The sequence below is a fragment of the Oenanthe melanoleuca genome, chromosome 21 (genome assembly GCF_029582105.1).
Source record: "Oenanthe melanoleuca isolate GR-GAL-2019-014 chromosome 21, OMel1.0, whole genome shotgun sequence".
NCBI lineage: Eukaryota > Metazoa > Chordata > Aves > Passeriformes > Muscicapidae > Oenanthe > Oenanthe melanoleuca.
In genome coordinates, this window is record NC_079354.1 from 1,021,772 (window position 1) to 1,047,306 (window position 25,535).

At 57.1% G+C, this 25,535-nt stretch overlaps 1 protein-coding gene across 3 annotated transcripts in view; it reads left to right on the forward strand.

Moving 5' to 3' along the window:
* PAX7 (paired box 7) overlaps window positions 1-25,535 on the forward strand; it is a 107,584-nt gene that overhangs the window by 75,208 nt on the left and 6,841 nt on the right. For 2 of the 3 annotated variants that reach the window (XM_056508168.1, XM_056508166.1), the window contains exon 8: window positions 24,305-24,551. In XM_056508168.1, coding sequence (XP_056364143.1) covers window positions 24,305-24,551 — 247 coding nt within the window. Of the gene's footprint in view, window positions 1-18,268; window positions 18,335-24,304; window positions 24,552-25,535 lie in introns of all 3 variants that reach the window. The other variant, XM_056508165.1, reaches the window with a different exon arrangement.

The window sequence follows — 25,535 nt, forward strand, 5'->3', positions numbered from 1 at the left end:
GGGGACACAGGGACAGGCGGGTGAGGAGCTGTGGGGTGCAGGATGGATCCCAGCCCAGCTCTGGAGAGCTGCAGGGCCCCGAGGGAGCGGGCCCGGCTCGGGGCTCGGGAGGAGCCTCAGGTGTCCCGGGCAGCACACGGGGCAGAGCCGCGCTCAGGGGGTGGGGACAGGGACTGGAGAGGCCTGGAGGGGTCGGGGGGGGACCTTGGGGCTCACATCGTTCCAGCCCCTCCCGAGGGCAGGGGCCCTTCCGTGGGCAGGGACTTCACTTGTGGGCACGGACCCGTCTTGTGAGCAGGGAACACTTCCGTGGGCACGGACCCGTCCCGAGGGCACGGACCCTTCCCATGATCTCAGACCCTTTCCATGGGCACGGACCCTTTCCATGATCACTTCCCATGATCTCAGACCCTTTCCACGATCACGGATTCTTTCCATGATCTCAGACCCTTTCCACGATCACAGACCCTTTCCACGATCACAGATTCTTTCCATGATCTCAGACCCTTTCCACGATCACAGATTCTTTCCATGATCGTGGATCTTTTCCATGATCACAGACCCTTTCCATGGGCACAGACCCTTTCCATGATCATGGATCTTTTCCATGGGCAGGGACTATTTCCTTTCCACCCCTCTCGTGGGCACAGACCCCTTTTGTGCCCACAGACCCTTTCCATGATCCCAGACCCTTTCCATGATCATGGATCTTTTCCATGATCCCAGACCCTTTCCATGATCATGGATCTTTTTCATGATCACAGACCCTTTCCACGATCACAGATTCTTTCCATGATCACAGACCCTTTCCACGATCATGGATCTTTTCCATAATCACAGACCCTTTTCACCATCCCAGACCCTTTCCGTGATCATGGATCTTTTCCATGGGCACAGACCCTTTCCATGATCACAGACCCTTTCCATGATCATGGATCTTTTCCATGGGCACAGACCCTTTCCATGATCACAGACCCTTTCCATGATCATGGATCTTTTCCATGGGCACAGACCCTTTCCATGATCTCAGACCCTTTCCATGATCCCAGACCCTTTCCATGATCATGGATCTTTTCCATGGGCACGGACCCTTTCCATGGGCACGGACCCTTTTCACGATCCCAGACCCTTTCCATGATCATGGATCTTTTCCATGGGCACAGACCCTTTCCACGATCCCAGACCCTTTCCGTGATCATGGATCTTTTCCATGATCTCAGACCCTTTCCACGATCCCAGACCCTTTCCATGATCATGGATCTTTTCCACGATCATGGATCTTTTCCATGGGCACAGACCCTTTCCATGGGCACGGACCCTTTCCTTTCCACCCCTCTCGTGCCCACAGACCCCTCCCCAGTTCCAGGCTCCCACCTGGCCGTGGACACCCCCTGCCCCAGTTCCAGCCCCAGAGCCCCTCCCAGCCCCCAGACCCTCTGTGCAGGGGGTTCCTCTGCCCCGCTCACCGTAATGAGCCTTTTGTGGCGGGTTCGCTCCGGAGTGAAACTCCATTAGCGGCGGGGCCGGGGGGCGAGGGGGCCCCGCCGAGGGGGAGGGTCCCTTCCCCCCAGAACCGCGCTGCGCCGCGCTGATAAACAGCAAATATCGGGGAACAGGATTTCCACATTATCTGAGCGCGGCAGAAAATCAAAATTTCAGTCTAAATCCGAGGAGACGAAGCTCATAAGCTCCTCCAGCTGATACAGACGCCGAGCCCAGCCGGGGAAGGCTCAGGAGGCACAAAATAACATTTTTCGTATATGAAAAAAAAAAAAAAAAAAAAAAAAAAAAAAAAAAAAAAAAAAAAAAAAGTAGAAGAAGAAAAGAAAGCAAAAAAAGAATGAACGAGAAGAGAGAAGCAAGAAATCTTTGGGGGGAGGGAGGAGGAGAAGTGGTGCAGAGAGGAGCGAGAGGAGCATTTGTGCGGTGCTGCAGCCCCTTCCTGCGGAGGGGAAAAACAGCCGGGGGGGCTGGGGAGGGGTGGGAGTGCTGGGACAGGGCTGGGAGTGCTGGGGACAGAGCTGGGGACAGAGCTGGGGACAGGGCTGGGACAGAGCTGGGGACAGAGCTGGGGACAGAGCTGGGGACAGGGCTGGGACAGAGCTGGGGACAGGGCTGGGACAGAGCTGGGAGTGCTAGGGATGGGACTGGGAGTGCTGGGGACAGTTCTGGGATTGCTGTGGACAGGACTGGGAATACTGGGAGCACTGGGACGGTTCTGGGGACAGGACTGGGAGTACTGGGAGCGCTGGGGACAGTTCTGGGATTGCTGAGGAGAGTTCTGGGATTGCTGGGGACAGGACTGGGAGTGCTGGGGACAGGACTGGGAGCGCTGGGGACGGTTCTGGGGACAGGACTGGGAGCACTGGGGACGGTTCTGGGGACAGGACTGGGAGTACTGGGGACGGTTCTGGGGAGGTTCTGGGCGTGCTGTGAGTGTTGAGGGCTCTGGCGCTGCTGGGGTCGCTGCCCATCCCAGCAAGGTCCGGAGGGCTCGGGGTGCTCCGGCCGGACCGGCAGGACCTGGCAGCTCCCAGCGAACGGTCCGAGAGCGCAGCGAGCCCCGAGCCCGAGGCAGGAGCCACGCGGGACCTTCCCGAGCCCAAAACCCGGCCCGGGTGCGGCTCCGGGCCCCTCCCGCCTGGCACCGGCTCCGAGCGGGGCAGCGCTGCCCGGGAGAGCGGGGAGGGGATCCCCAAAATCCGGGAGCGGCTCAGCAGCGCGGGAGTGATGCCCAGGATAGTGGGAGCTGCTCCTGGGGAGTGATGGGGATCCCCAAAATCCGGGAGAGGGTCAGCAGCGCCGGAGTGATGCCCAGGATAGCGGGGAGCTGCTCCTGGGCTGGGATGGGGATCCCCAGAATCCGGGAGAGGGTCAGCAGCGCGGGAGTGATGCCCAGCAGAGCGGGGAGCTGCTCCTGGGCTGGGGTGGGGATCCCCAAAATCCGGGAGAGGGTCAGCAGCGCCAGAGTGATGCCCAGGATAGTGGGGAGCTGCTCCTGGGCTGGGATGGGGATCCCCAAAAACCAGCAGCTCCCTAAAAACTGGGTGGGAGCGGGTCAGCAGTGCGGGAGTGATGCCGGTGATAGTGGGGAGCTGCTCCTGGAGACGGATGGGGATCCCCAAAAACCGGAATTGGGGTGGGAGCGGGTCAGCAGTGCGGGAGTGATACTGAGGATAGCGGGGAGCTGCTCCTGGACGGGGATGGGGATCCCCAAAATCCGGGAGAGGGTCAGCAGTCCCCCCAGGTGCCCCCCAGTGCCCCCAGTCCCCCCAATCCCCCCCAGTGCCCCCCAGTCCCTCCAATCCCTCCCAGTCCCCCCAGTGCCCCCAGTCTATCCAATCCCGGTTCCTCCCAGTGTCCCCAATGCCCCCAGTCTCTCCCAGTTCCCCCCAGTGTCCCCAGTCCCCCCAATCCCTCCCAGTCCCCCCAGACCCCCCAGTACTCCCAATCCCTCCAATCCCTCCCAGTCCCCCCACTCTCTCCCAGTGCCCCCAGTCCCCCCAATCCCTCCCAGTGCCCCCAGTCCCCCCAATCCCCCCAATCCCCCCAGTGCTCCAAATCCCCCCAATCCCCCCCAGTGCCCCCAGTGCCCCCAATCTCTCCCAGTCCCCCCAGTGCCCCCAATCCCTCCCAGTGCCCCCAGTCCCCCCAGTCCCCCCAGTGCTCCCAGTGCCCCCAATCCCTCCCAGTCCCCCCAGTCCCCCCAGTGCCCCCAATCCCTCCCAGTCCCCCCAGTCCCCCCAGTGCCCCCAGTCCCTCCCAGTCCCCCCAGTCTCCCCAGTGCCCCCAGTCCCCCCAGTCCCCCCAGTGCCCCCAATCCCTCCCAGTCCCCCCAGTCCCCCCAGTGCCCCCAGTCCCCCCAGTCCCCCCAGTCCCCCCAGTCCCCCCAGTGCCCCGGTCCCTCTCCCGCTCGGTTCCTGGCTCTGGGGCTGGCGTTTCCCGAGCCCGGGGCAGGAGGTCAGAGCGCTGCGGGTGTTTCGGGTTAGTTCCAGATACCGGCCCTGACACCGCCGTGATTCATTCCCAGCTCCGGGGTCCCAAACTGGGGGAAACTGGGGAAGGTGGAGCCGGGTCCGTGCGGGCTGCGGGTTCACCCGGCACAGCTCCCAGTGCTCCCAGTGCTCCCAGTGCTCCCAGTGCTCCCAATGCTCCCAGTGCTCCCGGTGCTCCTAGTGCTCCAGTGCTCCCAGTGCTCCCAGTGCTCCCAGTGCCCCCAGTGCCCCCAGTGCCCCCAGTGGCGCCCCCAGTGCTCCCAGTGCTCCCAGTGCTCCCAGTGCTCTCTCCCAGTGCTCCCAGTGCCCAATCCCAGTGCTCCCAGTGCTCCCAGTGCCCAATCCCAGTGCCCAAACCCATCACTCCCAGTGCTCCCAGTGCTCCCAGTGCTCCCAGTGTTCCCAGTGCCCCCAGTGTTCCCAGTGCCCCCAGTGTTCCCAGTGCTCCCAGTGCCCCAGTGCCCCCAGTGCTCCCAGTTCTCTCGGTGCTCCCGGTGCTCTCAGTGCTCCCAGTGCTCCCAGTGCCCCCAGTGCTCCCAGTGCCCCCAGTGCTCCCAGTGCTCCCAGTGCCCCCAGTGCTGTCAGTGCTCCCAGTGCCCCCAGTGCTCCCAGTGCTCCCAGTGCTCCCAGTGCTCCCAGGGCTCACAGTGCCCCCAGTGCTCCCAGTGCTCCCAGTTCCCGAAGTGCCCAATCCCAGTGCTCCCAGTGCTCCCAGTGCTCCCAGTGCCCCCAGTGCTCCCAGTGATCCCAGTGCTCCCAGTGCTCCCAGTGCTCCCAGTGCTCCCAGTTTGGCTCCCAGTGCTCCCGGTGCTCCCAGTGCTCCCGTTTGGCTCCCAGTGCTCCCAGTTGGGCTCCCAGTTTGGCTCCCAGTGCTCCCAGTTTGGCTCCCAGTGCTCCCAGTGTTCCCAGTTTGGCTCCCAGTTCTCCCAGTCGCTCCCAGTGCTCCCAGTGCTCCCAGTTCTCCCAATTCTCCCAGTGCTCCCAGTGCCCCCAGTGCCCCCAGTGCTCCCAGTGCTCTCTCCCAGTTCTCCCAGTGCTCTCTCCCTGCTCCCAGTGCTCTCTCCCAGTGCTCCCAGTGCTCCCAGTATGCCCCCAGTGCTCCAGTGCTCCCAGTGCCCCCAGTGCTCCAGTGCTCCCAGTGCCCCCAGTGCTCCAGTGCTCCAGTGCTCCCAGTGCTCCCAGTGCTCCCAGTGTTCCCAGTGCTCCCAGTGCTCCAGTGTTCCCAGTGCTCCCAGTGCTCCCAGTGCTCCCGGTGCTCCCAATTCTCCCGGTGCTCCCAGTTCTCCCAGTGCCCCCAGTGCTCCCAGTGCTCCCAGTTCTCCCAGTGCCCCCAGTGCTCCCAGTTCTCCCAGTGCTCCCGGTGCTCCCAATGCTCCCAGTGCTCCCGGTGCTCCCAGTGCTCCCAGTGCTCCCAGTTCTCCCAGTTCTCCCAGTTTGGATGCTGTCATGCAGCTCTGTCCCCTGCTGGTCCCCAGTGTCCGGCTGGGCTCAGGGAAGGGAGGATTTGGGGCACTGTGGGGTCATTTTGAGGTCACTGCGGGGTCACTGCGGGGTCACTGCGAACTTCGGGATTTCGGGATTTCAGAATTTCGGGATTTGGGGATTTCGGGATTTTGGGATTTTGGAATTTCGAGATTTCGGAACTTCGGAATTTTGGAATTTCGGGATTTTGGGATTTCGGGACTTCGGGATTTCGGAATTTTGGAATTTCGGGATTTTGGAATTTCGGGATTTAGGAGTTTCGGAATTTCGGGATTTCGGAATTTCGGGATTTTGGAATTTCGGAATTTTGGGATTTCGGGATTTCGGAATTTCGGGATTTCGTGCTCTGGTCACTCCCAGTCCCAACCCCGGGGAATTTTCCCCATCCCCTCCCCCAGGCAGGAATTAAAACCCCAAAGAATTCCTGAGAACAGGGAAGAACAAATCCCGGATTTTTAGAGAATCCTGTGCAGCACCGAGCTCAGGAAGCAGCCAATGCCTGAACATTGATGCAAAAATTTAAAAAAAAAAAAAAAAAAATTCAACTTATTAAAATTTCGCCTGGCCGCATCTCCTGCTTATTCAAACAGCGCCAATTTCCGTGGGTCTCATATCAGCTCCCAGCATCTCGTGCTCGGGTTGGATGAGAAAAGAGAAAAAAAAAATCTGCGAGCAAAAATAAAAGCTGCAATCTGACAGAATCTCTCCTGGGGATCTCAGTTATTTAAAAAAAAAGAAAAAAAAATTAAAAAAGAAAAAAAAAATTTTTTTTCTCTTGGCTGCTGTTAAATGCGCAGGAGCCACAGGCGAATTTTTGTTAATTTTGTGCGCGCTTTTATCTCCTGGGGATCTCACTTATTTAAAAAAAAAAAAAAAAAAAAAAAAAGGAAAAAAAGAAAAAATAATAATAAATTTTATTTTTTTTCTCTTGGCTGCTGTTTGCTCAACGCGCAGGAGCCACAGGCGAATTTTTGTTAATTTTGTGCTTTTATCCCAGCGCTGATTCACCGGCAGCTTTATCCCCGATAAGTGGATTAGTTGTTTTAAACAAAAAGGTGTTTGACGAGCAGGAAGCTGCAAAGGACATTTTTGTTTTGCCGAGAATGGAGCTGCGGTTGCGGCTCGGTGCAGCGCGGGGCGGGGTCGGGAATTTCCTTCCCCCCAAGGAGCGGGAGGATCCCCCTCCCGCCGGGGCTTTGGGGTTTTATTTGGGGTTTTATTTGGGGTTTATATTTTTGCAGTTTTTATTCTGGGGTTTTTATTTTTGGGGGTTTATATTTTGCGGTTTTTATTTTGGAGTTCTTCTTTTTAGGGGTTTTATTTTTGGGGTTTTGATTTTTTGATCCCCATCCCATCCCATCAATCCCATTGATCCCATAGATCCCATTAATCCCACGGATACCATGGATCCCATCCCATTCCATTAATCCCATGGATGCCACGGATCACATCCCATTAATCCCATTGATCCCATTGATCCCATCCCATCCCCTTTGCATTGTTCCCACCCCATGGATCCCATCCCATCCCATTAATCTCATAGATCCCATTAGATCCCGTCCCGTCCCATCCCATCCCATCCCATCCCATCCCATCCCATCCCATCCCATCCCATCCCATCCCATCCCATCCCATCCCATCCCATCGATTCTGTTGATCCCATAGATCCCATAGATCTGATTAATCCCACCCCATGGATCCCACCCCATTAATCCCATTGATCTCATTGATCCCATAGATCCCATTGATCCCACCCCTTTTCCCTGGCCGGGGCTGCCGCGGCGCGGATTTCCCGGGATTTTGAGAGGGCAGGGCCGAGCTCCGAGCTCCGAACTCCGAGCTCCGAGCTCCGAGCTCCGATCTCCGAGCTCCGAACTCCGAGCTCCGAGCTCCGAACTTCGAACTCCGAGCTCCGAACTCCGAACTCCGAGCTCCGAGCTCCGAGCTCCGAACTCCGAGCTCCGAGCTCCGAGCTCCGAGCTCCGAGCTCCGGCCGCGGCGGGCAGCGCTCGCTCCGGCGGCTCTGGCACGGCTGGAACCGGAGAGGGAGGAGGGAAGGAGGGAAGGGGAAGGAGGAGGAGGGAGGGAAGGGGGCGCGGAGCAGCGCAAGGTCCCCAGCTGGCTGTGAGTGGCATCTGCAGCCTCCAGCTGAGAGCTATTTCACTATTTATTTACATGTAATTATTGCTATGAGGTGCAGATATTAACACTGTCAAGAGCAATTTGCCCTGACATTTTTCACTTGCTCTGTTCCCTGACGGTCGGGGCTGGGTGGGATTTTTCCGCCGCTTCTCTCTCCCGCTCCCTCCTCCCGCTGCTTTAATCCCGCGCCCTTCGCAACTCATTAAACTTTGAAATTTAATTTTGGGAGCTGCTGCAGCCCCCGCCGCCCCTGCCCGGCAGCCGAAGCCTTTGCAGTGCGAACAAACTGAATTTACCGCTGGCCGCCTTTTCAATTGCCAGGCAATCTCGGCCTCGACCTTCGCTGCATCTCAAACACCCCAAAGGTGCTCGAGCGTTCATGGCGGGGACCCTCGGAAAGCAAAGGCAGAACAAAGATTTTTCCAACCTCTGGCTCGAGCAGCGCAAAAATCCCCCCGCCCCAAAATTGGGGTGTGGAGCAGCAGCAGCTTCCGACTCTTTGAGCCCCGTTTTTCCCTCCCCCTTCTCTCCCTCCCCTGCCCGAACCACCCGACTCTGATGGTTGGTGACACTTTAAATTAAGATTTCCGGCCCGCGCCGGAGCCCTGATTTAATGAGACAGTTGTGGGATGTCATTTAATAAATCCCAGTTGTGCATCAGGACTCGTTTGCCGCTCAGCAGTGGGGATGTGACGGGCACGGCTCAGCTAAGCCCGGCTTTCCCCTCAGCCTGGAGGGGTCTGGGATCCTTCAGCAGCTGAGGGGATTTGGGATCCTTCAGCAGCTGAGGGGATTTGGGATCCTTCAGCAGCTGAGAGAGGATTTGGGATCCTTCAGCAGCCAGGAGGGATTTGGGATCCTTCAGCAGCCAAAATGGGATTTGGGATCCTTCAGCAGCTGAGAGAGGATTTGGGATCCTTCAGCAGCTGAGAGAGGATTTGGGATCCTTCAGCAGTCAGGAGGGATTGGGATCCTTCAGCAGCTGAGAGGGGATTTGGGATCCTTCAGCAGCCAAAATGGGATTTGGGATCTTTCAGCAGCCAGGAGGGATTTGGGATCCTTCAGCAGCCAGGAGGGATTTGGGATCCTTCAGCAGCAGGAGGGATTTGGGATCCTTCAGCAGCCAGGAGGGATTTGGGATCCTTGCTCCTGCTGGATTTTGGGAAAGGATTTTAATGATCCCTTGTTTTATCTACAGCACTTCCAGCCCCTGTTTGTGTCATCCTTAGGCTGGGACCAGACTTGGCTTTGCAGGGAGACTTTCAGGAATCCGGGGCTTTCTCTCTTTCTCCTTCTGGATTTGCTTCCTTGGGAAGAGCCAGGCCTAAGGGGAGGAGGTCAAGCCCCAGATGTGAAACATCTGGTGGTTTCTGGGGGGGCTGCTGCCCTTTGTGTGCAGGTGACACAAACACTCGGGGTGGGAACGTGCTGTGTGTGCACCTGTAGCTCATCCAAGGAAACCCAGGGTGGCTGTGGGTGATGGAAACAGCAAAACGGGCTCGTTTATTCCCCTCTCCCTGCAGAGTTCTGGTTTCCCTCTTTGGCAGCAAAAGAACAGGAATTATGGCAGTAGAACCGTTAATTTTGTTGTGCTTTGCCCCAAACTCATTTTGGCATCTGCCTCGAAGTTTGTGTTCCACTCCAATCCCTCACCTTCTCCATTTCCATGGATCCCATGGAAAGGATTTTCCCCTAAAAGAAAATGTTGTTTATTTTCCCCACGGCTTTTATCCATCTCCTGCTGACTCTTTGTCAACCTTCTCCAGGAGGAGCCGGGGTTTAAAGCAGGAGTTTCTCCTTTTGTGGCTTCTGTGGGTTTAAATCAGGGCTCAGCCTGGAAATTCCACATTTTCTGTTCCCAGCTCCTCCTCCCCACCCCAGTCCTGTGCCTGGCACTGAAACAAAAACCTTATCAAGCCTTATCAAAGCTTATCAAACTCCCACATATCTCCCAGGGATGGACCTAGAGAGACCCCAGATCATCCCATGCTCTGAAATTCTCATTGCTGGGCTTGACTTATCCCAAGGCTGGCTGGAATGAGCCTGTCAGTTTTTGGGATGCTCAAATTCCTGCTCCCCATAAACCCCAGTTCTGGCTCGAGTTTTAACTTTTATTGGGTTCGAGTTTTGGCCTTTTTAGTGCTCAAGTTTTTTTTTTTTTGTTTTTTTTTTTTTCTTTTTCCTTCTTTTTTATTTTTTTTTTTTTTTTCCTTTCTTTCTGGATTGAGTTTTACCTTTTTTTGAGCTCGAGTTTTGACCTTTTCTGGGCTCAAATTTCAGCTCAAATTTTACCTTTTTAAGGTTCAAATTTTGGCCTTTCTTTGCTGTGCTTGAATTTTGGCTTTTATTGGGCTCGAATTTTGGCTTTTCTTGGCTGTGTTGTGTTTCAGCCTTCCTTGGGCTCAGGTTTTATCTTTTATTGGGCTCGAGTTTTGCCCTTTCCTGGTCTGTTTTTTCGGGGGAAGGGCTGAGCTGAGCCCTGCCGTGCCTGCTGCTGGTGGTGAACGCTTCAATCAGCTCAGAGCTCTCAGAAAATCACAGAACATTCCAGAAACGAGGCCGATTCCTGCTGCTGACGGGGTTTTGGACCTCGGGCTTTGTCCTGCTCCCCCTCCGGAAGCTCCAGAATCCCGTTTTTGCGGGGACAGGAGGTTTTTCTCCTGCGCATAATGACCAGGGCAGGATTAATCAGGCTGGGCTGACCCGCAAAGCCCCGGCAGCAGCTGCTCCATACATTAACTCTGCTCTGCCTTAATCTCGGGTTTAAGGCCGGCTCGCAGCGAGGCGGGGACGGGAGCAGGCGGGACACGCAGAGTTTCCCAGGATTTCTCAGCGCAAAGGCTGGCGGGGCTCAGGGGAGGTAAAACCCGGGCTGGGCTCTGGTTTTTGGGGGTTTAACTTTTCCTCGGAGCCCCAAACTTTGTGCAAACGCACCCGCAAAGCGCCGGCAGCAGCTGGTCCAGACATGAGCTCGCTCTGCCCTAATCTCGGGTTTAAAACCGGCTCGTAGCGAGGCAGGGACAGGAGCAGGCGGGACACGAGATTTTCCCTGACAGGGCTCAGGGCAGATAAAACCCGAGCTGGGCTCTGGTTTTGGGGGTTCAGCTTTTCCCCAGAGCCCCAAATCCCGAGCCAAGGTCCCGGCTGCTCTCTGAGCTGGGGGTGGGAGCAGAGCTGAGCCTGGAGAGGGGTGGGAGTGGGATAGGAGCGGGATGGAACTGGGATGGAACCGGGATAGGAGCGAGATAGGAGTGGGATAGAACCAGGATGGAACTGGGATGGAACAGGGATAGAACCGGAATGGAACACGGATGAAACAGGAATGGAAGCGGGGTGGAACCGGGATAGGAGTGTGATGGAACAGGGATAGAACAGGGATGGAACTGGGATGGAACCGGGATGGAACTGGGATGGGATTGGGATGGAACCGGGATGGAACCGGGATGGGATTGGGATGGGAGTGCAATGGAACAGGGATAGAACCGGGATGGGAGCGGGATGGAATAGGGATGGAACTGGGACAGAACCGGGATGGAACTGGGATAGAACCGGGATGGAACCGGGACAGGACCGGGATGGAACAGGGATAGAACCGGGATGGAACAGGGATAGAACAGGGATAGAACCGGGACAGGACCGGGATGGAACCGGGATGGGATCAGGATGGAACAGGGATAGAACCGGGATGGAACAGGGATAGAACCGGGATGGAACAGGGATAGAACCGGGATGGAACAGAGATGGAACCGGGATGGAACAGAGATAGAACCGGGATGGAACAGAGATGGAACCGGGATGGAACAGAGATAGAACCGGGATCGAACAGAGACGGAACCGGGATAGAACCGGGATGGAACAGAGATAGAACCGGGCCAGGACCGGGATGGAACCGGGACAGGACCGGGCCAGCACCCAGCAGCGGGCCAGCCCCGCGGGCAGTGTCCCCGCTGGCGGCAGCCGAGGCGCGGTGACAAGCGCCAGCTGCGGGCGGTGTCCCCGCTTGTCACCGCCCGGCTCCTGCCAGCCCCGATCCGCGTCCTCAGCGCGTCCATCGGCACCGGGCGCTCCCGGCCCCGCTCCCGGCCCCGCTCCCAGCCCCGCTCCCGGCGCGGGCAGCCCGGGAGGAGCCCCCCAGCCCCGACCCTCTCCCCCCTTCGCTTCCCGCTAACTCAGCGCAACCAATTAGGCATCTGACACCCGCGCGGGCTGACAAATTGTTTCTGTCATCTGCTCTCTGTCTTTCATTAAACGGGAGGCGGAGGGGGCTCGCAGGGGAGGGGGCGGGAGATGCGATCTCCCGTGCTCAGCGAGGCCAGATACATTAATTACAAAACGGCCATTTGCGGCATGAAAATGCATTAATTAAATTTATGCAATCATTATCTTTAAATAGTCATATCTTTAAAATGATCAGCCCTTCCTGAGTCTTCCCTCTACTCCGCTAAGTATCTCTAATCCCTTTTCCAGCCTTTATCTCGCCATCAGCAGAGCCTTGTGCGCTTTTAAACTTCTGCGGCGGGAGGTGCCTCCAAAACTCCGCTCGAGCAGTCGAGGGAGTGGCACCAGCACAGAGCGAGGATTTGCCTTTTTTTTTTTTTTTTTTTTTTTTTTTTTTTTTTTGCAGGTTTTGGATCAAGATGTTCCCGTAAAAATTTGGTGGCTCAGGCGGGTTGAGGAGTGAAGTTTATGCGGGAAGGCGAGGGGTGCGGGGCTGTTTTCCTTGGAAAAGGTTTGATTTCGAGGAGGCAGAGCCCTGGCACAGCCGCTTTTCCACCAGGGGATCTTATAACCCTCAAAAAAAAAAAAAAAAAAAAAAAAAATCGCCTCGTTCGAGGCTATGGGTGGCGTCCCTGGGAAAAAAAAAAAAAATTAAAAAAAAAAAAAGAAAAGGGTTTGAAAAGAGGCGTTTTGTTGCTCTGATGATCCAGATCGATCCGTGCCCGCTTTGCTTTGTCATTCTAAAATACATTTTATTTCGGAGCACCTTCAGAGGTGGCCAAAAGCTTCCCCAAAAGGGAAGGGCAGCGAGGGGGGCGCTAACACAGGTGCTCCTGCTTTGCCGCCTCGTTATTCCAAAGCTGCTCCAGTTTGTGATGAGCACACAAATAAATAATCTCGGGAATTCAGCAGAGCAGAGATACCCGGGCAGGGATTAACCTCATCCCCGCCGGGCAGGAGAGCTCACCCGAGCTGGTTTTGGGGGGCTGGGGGAGGGACAGGAGCCGAACCCGCTCCCTCGGGGCTTTCTCAGGAAAGATTTTATTCTGTTCTTTGTGTGCCTGCGCCGTTCTCCATCAATCCCGCCGCGTTTTATCCCCTCCACCCGCGATTCCCTCAGACCCCAAACCCGCGCGGAGTTTGGGATTGGGGCCGGCCGGAATTTGGGATGAGCTCTGCCGGGTTTCTCCCGCCTGAGGGGCAGGGATGAGCGCTGGGGTTTCAGGAATAGCCTCGGGCAGTGCCTGTGCTGCCCAGAGCCCCCCTCGGCCGCCCGGGTGTCCCCAGGTGTCCCCAGGTGTCCCCAGGTGTCCCCAGGTGTCCCCAGGCTCCTCTTTGGGAGCACAGGATGGAACAGGGAACACAAAGAGCTCCTTTTCCCTGGACCATCGCTGGGAATGGCCCGTTCTGGAAAAAAAGGGAAAAGCAGAGCGGTGCTGGAGCTGGAACATCTGAGCTGCAGGGGCGGCGCTCCCCCATCCCTGATTTCAGCCAGGATCCCGCTTCATTCCCGGCTCCTTTATCCCTGATTTCAGCCAGGATCCCGCTTCATTCCCAGCTCCCCATCCCTGATTCCAGCCAGGATCCCGCTTCATTCCCAGCTCCCCATCCCTGATTTCAGCCAGGATCCCGCTTCATTCCCAGCTCCCCCATCCCTGATTTCAGCCAGGATCCCGCCTCATTCCCGGCTCCCCATCCCTGATTTCAGCCAGGATCCCGCTTCATTCCCAGCTCCCCATCCCTGATTCCAGCCAGGATCCCGCTTCATTCCCAGCTCCCCCATCCCTGATTCCAGCCAGGATCCCGCTTCATTCCCGGCTCCTCTATCCCTGATTTCAGCCAGGATCCCGCTTCATTCCCAGCTCCAAATCCCTGATTTCAGCCAGGATCCCGCTTCATTCCCAGCTCCCCCATCCCTGATTCCAGCCAGGATCCCGCTTCATTCCCGGCTCCCCATCCCTGATTCCAGCCAGGATCCCGCTTCATTCCCAGCTCCCCATCCCTGATTTCAGCCAGGATCCCGCTTCATTCCCAGCTCCCCATCCCTGATTTCAGCCAGGATCCCGCTTCATTCCCAGCTCCCCCATCCCTGATTTCAGCCAGGATCCCGCTTCATTCCCAGCTCCCCCATCCCTGATTCCAGCCAGGATCCCGCTTCATTCCCGGCTCCTCTATCCCTGATTTCAGCCAGGATCCCGCTTCATTCCCGGCTCCTCTATCCCTGATTTCAGCCAGGATCCCGCTTCATTCCCAGCTCCTCCATCCCTGATTCCAGCCAGGATCCCGCTTCATTCCCGGCTCCCCATCCCTGATTCCAGCCAGGATCCCGCTTCATTCCCAGCTCCTCTATCCCTGATTCCAGCCAGGATCCCGCCTCATTCCCAGCTCCCCCATCCCTGATTCCAGCCAGGATCCCGCTTCATTCCCAGCTCCTCTATCCCTGATTCCAGCCAGGATCCCGCTTCATTCCCGGCTCCTCTATCCCTGATTCCAGCCAGGATCCCGCTTCATTCCCAGCTCCTCTATCCCTGATTTCAGCCAGGATCCCGCTTCATTCCCGGCTCCTTTATCCCTGATTTCAGCCAGGATCCCGCTTCATTCCCAGCTCCCTATCCCTGATTTCAGCCAGGATCCCGCTTCATTCCCAGCTCCCCATCCCTGATTTCAGCCAGGATCCCGCTTCATTCCCGGCTCCTCTATCCCTGATTTCAGCCAGGATCCCGCTTCATTCCCGGCTCCCCATCCCTGATTCCAGCCAGGATCCCGCTTCATTCCCGGCTCCCCCATCCCTGATTCCAGCCAGGATCCCGCTTCATTCCCAGCTCCTCTATCCCTGATTCCAGCCAGGATCCCGCTTCATTCCCAGCTCCCCATCCCTGATTTCAGCCAGGATCCCGCTTCATTCCCAGCTCCCCCATCCCTGATTTCAGCCAGGATCCCGCTTCATTCCCAGCTCCCCCATCCCTGATTTCAGCCAGGATCCCGCTTCATTCCCGGCTCCTCTATCCCTGATTCCAGCCAGGATCCCGCTTCATTCCCGGCTCCCCATCCCTGATTCCAGCCAGGATCCCGCTTCATTCCCAGCTCCCCCATCCCTGATTTCAGCCAGGATCCCGCTTCATTCCCAGCTCCTCTATCCCTGATTTCAGCCAGGATCCCGCTTCATTCCCAGCTTCATTCCCAGCTCCTCTATCCCTGATTCCAGCCAGGATCCCGCTTCATTCCCAGCTCCCTATCCCTGATTCCAGCCAGGATCCCGCTTCATTCCCAGCTCCTCTATCCCTGATTCCAGCCAGGATCCCGCCTCATTCCCAGCTCCCCATCCCTGATTTCAGCCAGGATCCCGCTTCATTCCCAGCTCCTCTATCCCTGATTCCAGCCAGGATCCCGCTTCATTCCCAGCTCCCCCATCCCTGATTCCAGCCAGGATCCCGCTTCATTCCCGGCTTCTCTATCCCTGATTTCAGCCAGGATCCCGCTTCATTCCCAGCTCCCCATCCCTGATTTCAGCCAGGATCCCGCTTCATTCCCAGCTCCCCCATCCCTGATTTCAGCCCCTTCATTCCCGCATTTTCCCGGCTCCTCCATCCCTGGTTCCCGGTTTTCTGGGAGGGTTTGGGGGGTCCCGGCTCCCGCGGTGCTCCCCAGCAGCAGAGAGAGCACGTGGCGCCGAGCAGGGCTGGGAAAGGCATTTCCTTGGATCCGGGAGCTGGGATTTCCTTTGGATGAGGAATAAAGAGGTCCTGGATTTAAAAACCCTCCTGCTGTGGCAGCCTCAGAAAATCCAGGGAGTGCCCGGGGTCCTGCTCAGCCTTTGGGGCGGGCTGGGAAGAGAAATTCTCTCCTCAAAAAAAGCTGGGAATGGGGAAAGCGAGCGAGAGGGAGCTCAGCGCCGCCGATTTTCCCTTTCCCTGATTTTCCCATTCTCTGATTTTCTCTGTTTTTCCCATTCTCTGATTTTCCCATTCTCTGATTTTCCCATTCTCTAATTTTCTCTGATTTTCTCTGATTTTCCCATTCTCTGATTTTCCCATTCTCTGATTTTCCCATTCTCTGATTTTCCCTTTCTCTGATTTTCTCTGATTTTTCCCTTTCTCTGATTTTTCCCTTTCTCTGATTTTCCCTGATTTTCCCTTTCCCTGATTTTCTCTGATTTTCCCATTCTCTGATTTCCCCTGATTTTCTCTGATTTTTCCCTTTCTCTGATTTTCCCTTTGGCCAGCTCGGGGTGTTCAGCTCGGCACTTTCTGGGCTCATCTCCCCGATTCCATCTCCCGGTGACCCCGCCCGGAGCCCCCGGGCCGGGCTTAAACCGAGTTTAACCCATTACAGCCTCGGCTGATCACAGCGAGCGGGGCGGGCAGAGAGGAGCCGGGCAGGGCTGTGGCTAGTGATGCCTTTTTGGGGCTAAAAACAGAGTCTAGATAAAATTAAGGCAATAAAGTGAACTTGTATTTATTGAAGGGTCTTCAGGTGTGTTTAGGGCAGGGGTTACACCCAAAAATGGACCACGGGTTTTCACACTTTTATAAGTTTGGTCCATTTGCAGATTGGGGGTTAATCCTCCAATTACAGCTTCAGCTAATGAAGTCATTTACCCCAAATTTGCTCCCCCAAATCCCTTTAGTTTCCATTTCTGGGGCCTGAGGCAGTGAGGGGTCCCTGATTCCAGAGAGGAATTGTTGTGTGTGACCAGAGTGGGAGAGCAGCAGCTGGCACTGTGTGTGGGGTTCAGAGTTCTAACCACAGAGCTGCAGGATTACAGAGACATGGAAACAGAAAATCTGAAATCTGAATCATCATTATCAATGCCCTCACTGGGCTATCAGAGTGAATTTGGGTCTGGCTTTGTTGGAGGAATTAGAGAAGTTTCTGGAGCAGCTGGAATTTGTTTGGACTCGTGGGGACCTGTCTGACACGGCCACAGGTTCAGGTCTGGTTTTTAGGGAGCCTTGGGGTGTGTTTGTTCCTTTCTTGGCATTTTGTACCCTCACCAAGCCCCCAAAACTTCTCCTTCCTCACCTGCCCCCAGCGGGTCTGAGCTTACCCAAAAACGGAGCCAAAAATGCAGAACAAGCCCAACCCATTCCCAACCCCAAATCTACCCAGATTTCCTTTGGAAGTGTTTGGGAATTCCAGTTTTCCTGCTTCTCTCCCGGGTGACTTGATCCCAAAATCCACGAGCAAGGTTTTGTGTTCTGGAATATTCAGGATGAAGCATCCCAGAGACGTTTCCTGTTCCACCAGGGGGATTTCCCTCTGGGACTCTCCCTTCCCAAATATTCACGGGGAAATGTAGGATTGCACAGGCACAGGATGGAAGCAGCACCAGGGTGGTTTCCTTGGGATCCCTCAAAAATCATTTGCTGAGCAGAACATCAGGGATGGCAGAGCCTGATCCTGGTTTTTGTCCAGATTTGGGTGTCCCAGAGCAGATTTTGGGTGTCCCAGAGCAGAGTTTGTGTGTCCCAGAGCAGAGTTTGGGTTTCCCAGAGCAGATTTTGGGTGTCCCAGAGAAGATTTTGGGTGTCCCAGATCAGAGTTTGGGTGTCCCAGAGCAGATTTTGGGTGTCCCAGATCAGAGTTTGGTGTTCCCAGATCAGAGTTTGGTGTTCCCAGAGCAGATTTTGGGTGTTCCCAGATCAGAGTTTGGGTGTCCCAGATCAGAGTTTGGGTGTCCCAGAGCAGATTTTGGGTGTCCCAGATCAGAGTTTGGTGTTCCCAGAGCAGAGTTTGGTGTTCCCAGAGCAGATTTTGGTGTCCCAGATCAGAGTTTGGGCATCCCAGATCAGAGTTTGGGCATCCCAGATCAGAGTTTGGGTGTCCCAGATCAGATTTTGGTGTCCCAGAGCAGATTTTGGTGTCCCAAGCCAGTGACCACGCCTCGTGCTCCTGGCCCAAGCAGTTTTTAACACAATTCCCGCTCCTCCCCTCCCAGTCCCGCTTCTCCCGCGGGATTTCTCGGAGCCCTCGGGGGTCTCTGGTCCCGGAGATGTTTCCATCCCCTGGAGGGATTCCTGCTGCTCCTTCCCGGAGGTGTTTCCATGCCCTGGAGGGATTCCTGCTGCTCCTTCCCGGAGATGTTTCCATGCCCGGGAGGGATTCCTGCTGCTCCTTCCCGGAGGTGTTTCCATGCCCGGGAGGGATTCCTGCTGCTCCTTCCCGGAGGTGTTTCCATGCCCGGGAGGGATTCCTGCTGCTCCTTCCCGGAGCATTCCCGGTCCCGGCGGTGTTTCCATGCCCGGGAGGGATTCCTGCTGCTCCTTCCCGGAGCATTCCCGGTCCCGGCGGTGTTTCCATGCCCTGGAGGGATTCCTGCTGCTCCTTCCCGGAGCGTCCCCTCGGCTCCCGCTGCCGAGCCCGTCCCGCTCTCCCCGCTCAGCTTAGATCCTTTTCCTCAGACCTTGTCTGTGATTTGTACATCCCTACAGAAGCAGGGTGCCCAAAACAAGATGCGGTGCTCCCGCTGGAACCTCACCATAGCCCTGAACAACCAGGTAACAACTTCCCACCTCCTCCTCCTCCTCCTCCTCCTCCCCGCGGCTCCATCGCATTCCCGGCTCCATCCTCTCCCCGCAGAGCAGCACTGGGGGCTCATCTCCATCTCTGTCACCTTCCCCGCGGGGCTGGAACCTCCCCGAGCTGCTGGAGGCCGTGGGGAGGCGCCGCTGCCGTTCCTGGGTTGGTTGTTGGTTATTTGGGATGGTCCCGGAGGGGCTGGTGCGATGTGAGGGGTGCAGGGAATTGCGGGGTTCAGGCGCTCAGAAGTCTTCACACGTTTCCTAGAGGAGGTTTTGGGGTAGGAAATCGGGGTTTTGCAGCTCCCCAGAGCAGCAGGAGGAGCTGTGGGGTTGTGGGGGCTCCCCTCGGCTCCCGGGTTTCTCAGCCTTGAATCCCCCCAAAATCCGAGTGGAGGCTCCGAATTTAACCCTAGTCACAGCCGGGAGAGCCCGGGAGGGAGGCTGAGGGAAAGGCCGAGCTTGGAAACACCCCAGGAGCCTCAGGGGCGCCCCCAAACCCCAGCACAAAGCTCCAGTTCGCTCCAAATCCCGGCTGGGAGCGCCGCAGGGACCCCGAGCAGAGATTTCCCGGGTGCGGGGAGAGTGAAACGCCCCGTGGATGTGCAAAGAAAAAGGCAAAGGGGGCTCGGTGTGCAGCGCTGGGATCCGCTCAGCTGGCCGCGGTGATTTAGAAAATATTCAAAATTAATTGCTTGGTTTTGTGAGTGCAGTGTTAGTGATTGCTGCACAAGTCATTTTAGTCCTACCTAGGGGCATATTTGCATATATTTATCCTCCTTTCAAGTGGAGATCTTTGGAGAAAGTGTATTTATCTCCTCCTAACTCTTTCTTCGGCTTTCAGCCGTCCTACAGTCACCTCTTCATTTTGTTCCCATTTAATGTATGTGTGGAATAATCGACTCTTCCTCTTCCCGCCAAGTGGAAATGAATCCACTGAGATCAAAAAGCATTAATGTGGGGAAGGGTTTTTCCTTCTGCCTGCACAGAGCAGGGGAAGAAAAACCTGAAAATCGGGCTGGGTGCCCCCCAAAAATTGTCTGGGAGGGCAGGGCACGACCTGGAGAGGAGCTGGAGTGGGACAGAGCTCCCTGCTGGAGGAACTGGGAGAGCTTTGTCCTCCCTGGAGCCCGGATCCAGCGGTTTCCCAGCAGGAAGGTTTTCCATGCCCGGGGAAGTGAAGCGGGAGCGCCCCAGGAGCTGAAACAGGGAGATTTCAGCCTCCCCAAAAAGAGAATTTCCCGGAGCTTCTTGCCTGGTGTGGCACCAAAGGGTTCAACCCATCCCATTCCCAAACTTTTACTGGACAGGGAGGATCTGTCCCCATTCCCAACTGGTCCCATTCCCAACCTTTTCCCAGACAGGGAGGATCTGTCCCCAATCCCAGGAAAGCAGCACCACAGCCTCAGGAATGGAGCTGCCAGGAGCCCCTTCCCTGGATGTCCCTGGATGTCCCTGGACGTGTCCCCACAGTGTCCAGGAGCTGACAGGGGTCACCTGGGTCACTCTGGGATGTCCCCTAGGGACTGACCTGTGGTCACTCTGGGATGTCCTGTAGGGACAGAGCTGTGGTCACTCTGAGATGTCCCTTAGGGACAGAGCTGTGGTCACTCTGGGATGTCCCTTGGGGACTGACCTGTGGTCACTCTGGGATCTCCCTTAGGACTGAGCTGTGGTCACTCTGGGATGTCCCTTAGGGACTGACCTGTGGTCACTCTGGGGTGTCCCCTAGGGACTGAGCTGTGGTCACTCTGAGATGTCCCTTAGGACTGACCTGTGGTCACTCTGGGATGTCCCTTAGGGACAGAGCTGTGGTCACTCTGGGATGTCCTGTAGGGACAGAGCTGTGGTCACTCTGGGATGTCCCTTAGGACTGACCTGTGGTCACTCTGGGATGTCCCTTAGGGACAGAGCTGTGGTCACTCTGGGATGTCCCTTAGGACTGACCTGTGGTCACTCTGGGATGTCCCTTAGGACTGAGCTGTGGTCACTCTGGGTTGTCCCTTGGGGACAGAGCTGTGGTCACTCTGGGATGTCCCTTAGGACTGAGCTGTGGTCACTCTGGGATGTCCCTTAGGACTGAGCTGTGGTCACTCTGGGATGTCCTGTGACTCTCAGGACCCAGCCAGGAGCAGCCACCAGCTCTGCCAGGACCAGGCCTGGCCACCCAACTGTTCTTGGGCTGCCCTCCCCTGTCCCTGTGCTGTCTGTGCCACCTCTGGGTCCCCTCAGCCCCTGACCCCCCCAGAGCCCCCCTGCCCAGCTGCAGGGCCCTAATTGCTCTTCCCTCCCCAGAGCCTCCTCCTTTATCATAAAGGGTGCACATTTCCCCTGCTGCAGCTTCCACGGCCACAGGCCCTGAGGGCCAGCTCAGAAATGGAGGGAATTAATTACATTTTTTTAACTCCCCTCCTTTTAAAGTAGGGGAGAAGCGATGAAACGTCCCGGGGGGAGCGGGGGAGCTGCCGAGGAGGGTGGGGAGGGAGGAGGGAGCGGCAGGAGGTGAGGGGGGAGCTGCTGCTTTCATCCAGGAGGGTCTTTGTGCATCAGCCTCGGGCTCCCCAGCACCCCGGGACCTCTCCCTGCTCATCCCCACCCCAAAAGTGGGGAAGGCAAAGGGACGAGTCCAAAACCTGCTGGCCCCGTGGCTGGGATGGACTCAGCCCCCAGGTGGGCTTTGGTCCAGGGGAAAGGGAGAGGACAGGGATGAGAGGGAGGGGAAGGACAGATGTCAGTCCTGCTGATGGACAGGCAGCAGATTCCCCTGCAGATAAACCCTGGCAGTCGGGGAGCGGGTATCGATTTTGGGTTAGCCACGATAATGCACCAAGAAGTCATAAATTAGAACCTGGCAAGGTCAGAGAGGGAAGGCAGAAGGACTTTGCATTCCTGAGGAGGGGATCCAGAGTTCAGAAGTGACCTGGAAAATGAGTTTCTCCAGCTGAAAGAAGTCAGGGAACGCAGCCCTGTGGGTTTCCATGCTGGGTGGGAAGGAGGAATGGGAATCTCTGGTTCCCTCTCATTATTCCAAACACCTTCTCGTCCTGGGGTGGGGAAAATCGGATCTGCCTTTGGCTGAACCTGTGCAGGGCTCAGCTCCAAATGCCCCTGTCCAGGAAGGGCAGGAGCTTTCACCCCAAATCCATCTCAGCCTGTCCAGGAAGGGCAGGGGCTTCTCATGGTCAGTGTTCTTGAAGAGGAACTGGAGGGTTTGGGGATCAGCTGAGCTGTCAGGGTCCCCTTGGTCACCCCAAATTCACCTCCAGCTGGGGCAATCCTCCACCCCAGCCTCTGCCTGGGAGGAAATCCCAGTGTCCTGATGTTCCCCCATGGAATTCCAGAGGGGAATTCAGTCCTGGGAGGAAATCCCAGTGTCCTGCTGTTTCCCCATGGAATTCCAGAGGGGAATTCAGCTGGTCCATTCCAGAAGGTTTTGGGCCAGGGTGAACTGTCCCTGCAGGGACTCCAGAGGGGGAGCAGGGACTGGGAACTGCAGGACTGGGGCTGAGATCAGGAGCTGCTCCTGATTCCCACTGATTAAAGCCAATTCCTCTTTTTAGCAGATCCGTGGAAGCATCTGCCCGGCTCCCTGAATTTGGAGTGTGAATCTGGGTTTCATTTGCCAGCCTTGCTTTACATCCCGTTTCTTTCCCAAAAGGAAGTGTTAATGTGGCTCTCGCTGGCTTGGGAGCCGTTTCTTTTCTCGGGGTAATAAAAAGCAGCTGAGGCACGGCCGGGAGGGAGGGAGAGCAGCACCGACCGCTGCTCCCTGAGCGATTCCAGTCGCTTCCCAGGGCACAAAATGCTCTCTGCACCTGCAGGGCAGGGCTGGGCTGGGCTCGCATCCCCGGCCAGGCAGCACTGCCAGCCCGGACAGCTCAGGGACAGTTCCCGGGAGTAACTCGCGATCCCCGTGTTGGTGTTTCCTGCGTGTTCGCTGTTTTAACCGGGGATTCACCCCAGCCATGCCCGGGGCTGTGTCAGGGTCCCTCAGGACACTGATCCAGCTCCTCCAGCTTCTCCCTGAGCCGAGGGGGTTCGGGCTGAGCCAGATCAGGGTTCGTGGCCCCGTGCTGCACCCCAGGACAGCACAGCGCCCGGCCCTGCACTCACCCACTCTCCTAAATGCACTTTCCTCCCTTCACCCCCAGTCCTGGGGCTGGCGCGGCCAGGGAGCTCCACGGGCACATTTTTGGGGCTGAACATCCTCATGGAGGCACCTCGGGGTGGATCCCTGCCCCGAGCTGTGCCGGGGGCTCTGCAGAGCTCGGTGCGGGCACAGCTGAGCCGGGCTTAACTTCGGGGGAGCAGCTGAGAGGTCTGAGCTCGGTGCAGGGTGGAAAGGATGGAGGAGGAGGGGTCAGCGAGCCCGGACTGGGGGAAAAATGAGCCCGGACTGAGGAGAGATCGAGCCCGGACTGGGATGGGAGGGAAAAAATGAGCCCGGACTGGGGAGGGGGGAACGAGTCCGGAATGGGGAGGGGAAAATGAGCCTGGAATGGGATGGGGGAAAATGAGCCCGGACTGGGGGGAAAAATGAGTTCGGAATGGGGATGGGGGGAAATGAGCTCGGAATGGGGGAGAAAATAAGCCCGGACTGGGATGGGGAGGAAAAAATGAGCTCAGAATGGGATGGGGGGGAAAAAATGAGCCCGGATTGGGAGGGGGGAACGAGCTCGGAATGGGATGGGGGGAAATGAGCCGGAGTGGGAGGGGAGGGGGGAACGAGCCCTCCCCTCCCTCAAAACTCATTCCTGTTCCCCAGCCCAGCGCTCGGACTTAGATGGATTTTCCAGGATTTTAACCAACCCCCTCCGCGGGGGTCCGGTCAAGCCCCCGCTCCCGAATTCCCCTCCCGGCCAAATTCTCCTCCCGGGGAGGGGATTTTCCATCAAGGCAAAGCATCTTTGCAGCGTTTCCTGGGGGAGGAGGAGATGCTTTGGAGATGCTTTAGAAATCATCTCCAGCTCGTGGCTGGGGCTGGAGGAGGGGCCGGGAAGGTGTCGGGGTGAGCAGGAAGGGGAGCCCCGGCCCCATAAAACCCCCCCAGTGTCCTTCCCGAGAATGCAGCCCCGGCACAAAAGCTCACCAGGCCTCTGCTGGCGGATAAAGGGCTCATTTTACCACTTGCCAGGCTCCAAATATTTCCAATTTGCCACTTTAATTGATGTCAATAAGGTTATGCTAAATTCGGAGATTTGGAGCCGCTCGGCATCTGAGCGCCGGCCGGGCCCCCCGAGGTGACCCTCGGTCCCCTGGCCCCTCTCCCCCCGCCCCAGCCCCGACACGACCCAGAGGCTTCAGGAACCTTCCCCTGCGAGCCCTTTGCACCTTTAACTCGGAATTACCCCGGGGAGATTCTGCTGATCCCCCGTGTGAAGGGCACAGCCTCACCCCCAGCTCAGCCCCGGGAACAAATCTGGCATTTTGCTCCAAAAAATAAAAAGGAAAAAAAAAAAAAACCAAAACACCAACAGAAACCCAATTAGTTCATCTGGTTCAGGTCTTAAAGCAGGAAGATTTTTTTTGTGTGCAAATTGAATTACATTTTCCAAGTGAAATGAGCCGGACCAGGACCTGTTACCCTTTAACATTTGAGGGCAAAGAGAACTCGGACGTTTCAGCCCCTGGAGCTGCAGCAAAGCCAGCGAGGGTTTGATCTGACTTCCCGAGAACCGGGCTGTCCTCAGCGTCCCTTTGGGAAAATTTGGATTTTCCTCCTGGTTTTCCTCTGCTTATTGCTGGCAGGGCAGCAAAACACCCCCAAAACCCGAGGGGGCTGAGGAGGAGCCGCTCCATCCTCCCCGTTCAGGGCTTGGGTGGGGGCAGAGCTCGGCTGTCCCACCCTGCCCGCCCTTTGGGGCTCTATCCATCCCAAAACCCGTTTTTTTTTGTGGCCTTTTTCTCCTCTCCCCCCAGCCCCTGACGGTGCCTGTGGTGTCTCTGCAGGTGATGAGCATCCTGAGCAACCCCAGCGGGGTCGCTCCTCAGCCCCAGGCTGATTTCTCCATCTCTCCCCTCCACGGCGGCCTGGACAGCACCAACTCCATCTCGGCCAGCTGCAGCCAGCGCAGCGACTCCATCAAGTCTGTGGAGAGCCTCCCCACCTCGCAGTCCTACTGCCCGCCCACCTACAGCACCACCAGCTACAGCGTGGACCCCGTGGCCGGCTACCAGTACGGCCAGTACGGCCAGAGTAAGTGCTGGGAGCATTCCCACTCCCCGGGAATGACAGGGATGGGAAAGGGTGGGGACTGGATGCACCATTTCTACCCAATTCGTGTCTGTCGGGTGGAGTTTGTCCTGCTGGAGGTAAAAAAAAAAGGGAATCTGCTCCTGGGTTGCTCCTCCCCTCGCAGCCGAATCTGGGAAGTTTGAGGTGAAAGTTTGCCCCCATAAAGGGCAGTTCGCAGCTCCTTCTCCCTCCCCCTGTTCTCACTGCTCCAGAAACAGCAGGACTGGCTCAGCCTGCCCTGCCAGGGGAAATCTGGGGTGTGCAAAGCCGAGCTGAGGGTGCCCCTGCCTGCCCCGCCCTCCCCAGGCCAGAGCTTTTCCTACAGGATGAGTTTGGCAGATGGGCTGGGGCTGGGGGAGAGCCGGGACTGGGAGCCTGAGAGCTGGACTGGGAGCTGGGACTGGGAGCCTGAGAACTGGGACTGGGATTGTGAGAGCTGGGACTGGGAGCTGGGACTGGGATCCTGAGAGCTCAGACTGGGATCCTGAGAGCTGGACTGGGATCCTGAGAGCCGGGACTGGGAGCCTGAGAGCTCAGACTGGGATCCTGAGAGCTGGACTGGGATCCTGAGAGCTGGGACTGGGATCCTGGGAGCTGGACTGGGATCCTGAAAGCTGGACTGGGATCCTGAGAACAGGGACTGGGATCCTGAGAGTTGGACTGGGAGCCTGAGAGCTGGTCTGGGAGCTGGGACTGGGATTCTGAGAGCTCAGACTGGGATCCTGGGAGCTGGAACTGGGATCGTGAGAGCTGAGACTGGGATTGTGAGGGCTGGGACTGGGATCCTGGGATCTGGGACTGGGATCCTGGGAGCTGGGACTGGGATCCTGAGAGTTGGACTGGGAGCTGGGACTGGGATCGTGAGAGTTGGACTGGGAGCCTGAGAGCTGGGACTGGGAGCCTGAGAGCTGGACTGGGAGCTGGGACTGGGATCCTGAGCCTGTC